General features: G+C 37.1%; 2 protein-coding genes across 2 annotated transcripts; both read left to right on the forward strand.

Annotated features, from left to right (window-relative positions):
* LOC110017800 (serine carboxypeptidase-like 50) lies at positions 1-1,379 on the forward strand (the record flags this gene model as incomplete). The annotated part of the gene is given in 1 exon segment (XM_020714949.1): positions 1-1,379. A coding segment is annotated over 1 exon segment (1,274 nt), but the record flags the coding sequence as incomplete, so codon positions are not given.
* Positions 1,380-4,415: 3,036 nt separating this feature from the next.
* LOC110019544 (acylphosphatase-like) lies at positions 4,416-5,269 on the forward strand. The gene has a single exon (XM_020717284.1). It carries the CDS (start codon positions 4,477-4,479, stop codon positions 4,810-4,812), a length of 336 nt encoding a protein of 111 aa, XP_020572943.1. The 5' UTR covers positions 4,416-4,476; the 3' UTR covers positions 4,813-5,269.
* The last annotated feature ends 1,068 nt before the right edge of the window (positions 5,270-6,337 follow it).

Raw genomic sequence — 6,337 nt, forward strand, 5'->3', positions numbered from 1 at the left:
CCTCCCCCCTGCCGGCTGCCGCCGGCTCCCCACCTCTGTACCCCACCTCAGCTCTTCCCACCGAATCCGGCTACCTCCACATCAACTCCTCCACCGACGCCGCCCTCTTCTTCGCCTTCTACGAAGCTCAAAAACCCCTCTCCCCTCTCTCCTCCACCCCACTTCTTCTCTGGCTCCAAGGCGGCCCCGGTTGCTCCTCCATGACCGGAAACCTCTTCGAGCTCAGCCCATGGCTCATCTCCGACGATCTTAATCTAAACCCTAACCCTTTCTCATGGAACCGCCGCTTCGCCCTTCTCTTCATCGACAGTCCTCTCGGCACCGGCTTCAGCTCCGCTCCTTCCCCTGCTTCCATCCCCGGCGACCAATCCTCCATTGCCGCCCACCTCTTCTCCGCCCTCCAATCCTTCCTCTCCTCCCACCCCCCTTACTTCCGCTCCCGCCCTCTTTACCTCACCGGCGAAAGCTACGCCGGAAAATACATCCCCGCAGCCGCTTACGAAATCCTCCGTCAAAATCCCAATTTTCCACCCTCCCTCCGCATTAACCTCGCCGGCGCAGCCATCGGCAATGGATTAACCCACCCGATCGCTCAAATCGGCACCCACGCATCCACCGCTTACTTCTCAGGGCTAATCAATGACCGGCAGAGGGAGAAGCTCGAGGAACTGCAAAATAATGCCGCCGAGCTCGCAAGGGCCGGGAGGTGGACGGAGGCCGCCGATGCGCGCAGCCTGGTTCTCCATTGGCTTCAGAACGCCACCGGTCTAGCGACGCTCTATGATCTGAGGAAGAAGAAGCCATACGCGACAGCGAAGCTGAGTGGTTTTCTGAACAGGGGAGAGGTGAAGGACGCGCTTGGGGTTAAGAAGGAGACGACTTGGGTGGAATGCAGTGAGGAGGTGGGCAGCGTGATGAAGAAGGATATAATGAAGAGTGTGAAGTTTATGGTGGAGGAGGTGGTGAAAAACATTCGCGTGCTTCTGTATCAGGGAATTTTTGATCTGAGGGATGGGGTGGCGTCGACGGAGGCGTGGATGAAGGAAATGAAGTGGGAGGGGATTGGGAGATTTTTTGCTGCGGAGAGGAGAGTGTGGAGAGTGGAAGGAGAGGTAGCAGGGTATTTGCAGAAATGGGGGAATTTGAATCATGTGGTGGTTTCCGGCGCCGGCCATCTTGTTCCGGCGGATCAGGGGCGCAGCACGCAGGCGATGATTGAGGGTTGGGTACTCGAGACTGGAGATTTCGGAGAAGATGAGTTGAGATCAGAGTGAAAATTAGTGGGCAAAAATATTACATAATAGTTGTTAATATTTGATTGTGTTCCATGAATATTTCATCTGAGTTATTTGTAAAAATGAAGTGTTGTTCGAGTATTACATGGTGTTATTTGACTATTTTCCGGTATTATTGGAATATTCTCTGGCGTTACTTAATTTGAGACCGTGTTATTCGACATATTATTCGTGCTATTTTAATTTCCACTATGTTATTGGAATAACACATCCTCAAATTAAGTAACGCCTAGGAATATTACAATAACACTTCAACCTCAAATCAAGTAACGTTGGAAAATATTTCAATAACACCGTAAAATAATTAAATAACACCATATAATATTCGAATAAAACTTCATTTTTTTACAAATAACGCAGATGAAATATTCTTGTAACAAAGCGAGATATTTCTAACTATTGTAATTTGAACATAGTTCTACGTTCAGAGTCCTGATGCAATATTTTTCCAAATTAGTGGTCGCCATAAGCCTCGTAAGGTTTGTGTTGTAAAATTGTAAAATTGTTGATGAATTAATGAAAAAAATTATCCGGGCTTTTTTGAATAAATATGTCAAGATCATCTATTCCACTAAATATGATGTGCTGGTGATCGAACGTGCACATAAATTTTAAGGTGTTAGATATATAGATACATGAGAATTATGTGACATGCATGTAAATTTTCCTAATAATAATTGAGTAATTAATAATTTTTTTAATATTGCATAAATATATCATGCATTGAACCTTCCTCAAAGTACCTATCCTCACCAATCTTATGGCAAACATCAAATAGAAAATTTCTTACATAAATACCCATTTGAATTTTTTTAAAATAAAATTGTCAACATGGACATTTTATGCTATTTAAGAATGATATGATATAATGCTCATATATTTATGAATTATTTAAATAGAAATGAAACAAAAATTTTAAGTATATGTGAGTATTTTTATTTATGTTAAAATAGAACTAAGTTTTAGGGTTTTTTTTTCTTATTTTGAACATTTAGTTTGTTTGGGGCAGCTTCTTTGGTGCGGTGGCGTTTTAAAAACGCACCTAGCCTATTTAGGTAAACTGCGTTTTGACAGCTTATGTGTTTTGAAAATGCAGAAAACAACGTTTTCACACCACACCTATCTAGGTGCGGTGACAACTTACTGACAGCGGTCTAGTTTTTTTAAAAAAATAAAAATTTGTAAAAGCCACCGCATCTAGCTTATCAGTAGATTATTTTTAATCAGCTTATCAACAGATTATTAAATAAGCTGCAGCTGCCCCAATAAACACTAGTGATTTTAAAGAATTTTTTTAATTTTTTTATAAGAAATTTTATATATGATTTATGTCCTCACTTATATATCTCAATCATGTAAGAATTAGCCATTAATGACTTGGGGGTGCATTTTGGGGCGAAAGCGATGCTGTTTGGACCGCCTTGCTCGAGTGTTTGGGGAAATAACTTTTTACCTGCTTTTTCAAGAAGCTATGGTGGAAAAACTGTGTCTTACAACCTAAGCAGTTAATTTGATTAAGTGCGATGACTAGCGGAAAATTACTATTTGATTTTTTGACAAAAAAAAAAAAAAATCGATGAGCACAACTTCTTAAACAATAACTTCTTTGTTGCTTCTTATAACAATTGCAATTGTCTCAAACAGTCCCTAAGCTGAGAAGTCGATGAATAACAGGCTTTAATCATGATTAATCTTTGTGTTAATATAGTCATTAAGCACTTATAATGCGATTAATAGATAATTAAAAATTGATTAATGTTTAAGATCGCGGCAAATGCAAGCATTTGGACTTAACCTTATAACCTATGCCTCTCTCTATGTACTAGCCGCTGCATTTTCCTTAATTTTTCTGAAGAAAAAAAAATCCTCGAAATATAAAATATATATTTAGAAAATAATAATTTTCCTGCATTATTCTAATGTTGAAATGTAAATAAAAAAATTTGAGGGATACCACCCTAACTTTATTATTTACATTTATACCACACAAAATTTTCATGTTGTGTAAAAATACCACTGTTTTAATTAAAATAAATAAAATATACATTTTCTAGTATAGATATTATAATTTATATGTAAAAATTAAAGTTAATGTCTTAAATAAGTAAATACACAGGAATTGAGTGGAATGTATGTAAATTATCCTTTTTTATTTTTGGGTAATTACATACATAACACATGAAACATTACTATTTATAAATATAACATTGAGATGATACTTTTAAGCGAATGAACATATGCATATAACATTAAATAAAATATTTTAATCACTTTTTTGTCGCAACAACTCTCATAAAACTAGGGGTGTAAACGGACTGAACAGAGCTTGTGTTCGCGTTCAGTTCGTTTGAAATTTAGTTTGTTTGAAATAAGCTCGTGTTTTAGATTGTTCGTGAAGTTACTGTTCGTGTTCATTTCTTAACGAACGAGCCGAACACGAGTTGAACACGAGCTGTTCGTGAAAGACGAGCCAGTTTGACATCCCTAATATTAAGATATATAAATAATATATTATATTAATTATATAACTTATATTATATAAACATATAATATCTATATTAGTATGTTACCAATATAGTATATTAATATATTATTATTATTAATTTATTATATATTATAATTTATAAAATTTAATTTTTTTAAATATCATAAATTTTTAATATATAATTATTTTATATTATTTTATATTCGAACAATAATGATTCGAACAATAATGATTCGAACACGAATGAACGCATCACTGTTCGTGTTTGGTTCGTTTAACTAACCGAACGAAAAAAAAATTGTTCACGTTCGTCTTCTTTACTTATCGAATTAATCAAACACGAACTCATTGACGAACTGAACACGAACTGTTCGCGAACAACGAGCTTTTTTGACAGCCATACATAAAACAATGTTTTAAGTGAAGATTTTGAGTGAGTTAAGGTGTTATATTTAAAATTTTGAGTGGTTAAAATGTTATATTAAATATTTTGGGTGGTTGATATGAAAAAAAACATCTCAAATGAAAGTATGGGTTAGAATTTTATCATGAAGAATAATATTTGAGAGAGAATTTGAAAAATGGATGAAATTGGGGGCTATATTCGTAAATAGCAATGTTTTGGACGATTTGGATGTAATTGCGTTCCCCCAAACTCACTCCATCTTCAAAATCGCAATCGCCATAGAAGCGGGTATGAGGAGTATGGACACCGCAGCTGCAACTTCCGGCGTTCTTCCTCCGACGATGGTCGTGAAAACCGTGCGGGTGGAGATAAAGGGACGCGTGCAGGGTGTAGGGTTCCGAGATTGGACGATGGAGAACGCAGAGGATCTTGGCCTACGGGGCTGGGTAAGGAACCGGAGGAATGGCTCTGTTGAAGCCCTCTTCTCCGGAAGCCCAGAAAAAGTAGAGGAGATGATCGACCGGAGGTGCAGGATCGGCCCTCCCGCCGCCGCCGTCACTGCCGTTACATCTTTCCCGTCGAACGAGGATCCGGGCCTGGATTTCCGCTGCAAAAACACTCTCTAATGTTTGATTCTCTCTGGTATTATTTCTTCTTTGATGTGGATGAATAATAGAATGTTATCCGTTGAAATTAGGTATTAATTGTTATTTTTATCCTTATTTGATCTCAATTCTAGCTTAGAATTATGTGTCTTTCGAATGCTACGACTAGGTTAAGGGAAGTGGGTATGAAGAAGCTGATTGTCTATTCAGAATGGGGAGGCTTTGGGAGTATTTGAGATTAAGCAGAAAGTGAAAACATGGCTATTTATTGATATCATTGTGCCCAGATTCAGATTTATGCTGTAACTCTGTTAATAGTAGCATCAGTCCATGCTAGTCTGAAAATTCTCTGTAGATTTTGCAGCAATTCTATGGAATATTAACTAAGAATGAGGAATTTTCTAGATTTTGATTACATATTTGTGGAAGATTTTCATACACACCTCTCAGTTCTTATGTATTTACATATCTAACACCCAAACTTTTTACCTATGCATTGAAAGGTGTATCGCATTTTAAAAGTTAAAATGATGGTAATTTTGATATGATATGAAAGATTTTGGTGGTATAAATGTAAAATAAAGTAAAAATTAGGTGTTAGATATTTAAATACATAGGAAGTGGGTGGGTTGTATTAGTGAAGCTATAGACCTCATATGAGCTTAATGTGAATTGTAAAACAATTGGCATGAAGTAGTATCTTATTATTGTATTTTGGGAATTGTTGTGTAAGAGGTTGGTTTATGTCTGTGTTATATTGATGGAGTTTTTAGGTGAATTTAGTTTTAGTTAACCGAAATCAGATTCTAACCCAAAGGATAAGACTCATAGGCTTTTGGGACAGGACACCAATTGTCAAGACCAACCTGATGCTTAGAATTAATTGAGGCAGGAACAACGGTCAGACGGTGTTAACATCTAACTATTTACATATTTTTTAAACTTCAAATACTTATAAAAGAATTACTAATTCACAAAGTGCAATAATTTTTAAAACATCTAGAAACAATAACATCGAAAAATAACATCTCAAGCTAGTATCAAACAATATATCGATGACTGAAAGAAACAGTTAAGAGAAACTATCCTCATAATAAATATACCTAGCAATAGTGAATCTCCTCTGATAAACAAAGTCTTTTCTTTCAAACGTATTCCTTAAAGTTTTTCTTCTCCTGAAGGAAAAAATTAACTGCAACTGTAAGTATAACTTAGTGAGTAATTATAGTCTAATATGCTTTAAATTTTTATGATTGTTGTGCTATGCATGAATGAAGGCGAGTCTCAATAGCACACACGTTTCTTCCCGCACGCGAGTACCGTAGGAAACTCGACTCACCTTCCTCTTCTGTCAGCTCAATGCAACAACACCCGTGAACTTCTTCTTCCAATTCTTCCTCCCACACACACACGAGAGCACAACACTGGTAAACTTCTCCTTCGACTTCTCCCTTTCCTTCTTCCTCCTTCTTGGCTAGGACACAAAGCTGTACAACAACCACAACTTCTTCCTTCTTCCTTCTCCTATGCGGCTTCCTTTTACTCT

Source organism: Phalaenopsis equestris, unplaced genomic scaffold (assembly GCF_001263595.1).
Source record: "Phalaenopsis equestris unplaced genomic scaffold, ASM126359v1 Scaffold000001, whole genome shotgun sequence".
Taxonomy (NCBI): domain Eukaryota; kingdom Viridiplantae; phylum Streptophyta; class Magnoliopsida; order Asparagales; family Orchidaceae; genus Phalaenopsis; species Phalaenopsis equestris.

Excerpts from the sequence above, each read along its gene's own strand:
- LOC110019544 (XM_020717284.1), top strand. The coding sequence starts at position 4,477 with ATGAGGAGTATGGACACCGCAGCTGCAACTTCCGGCGTTCTTCCTCCG.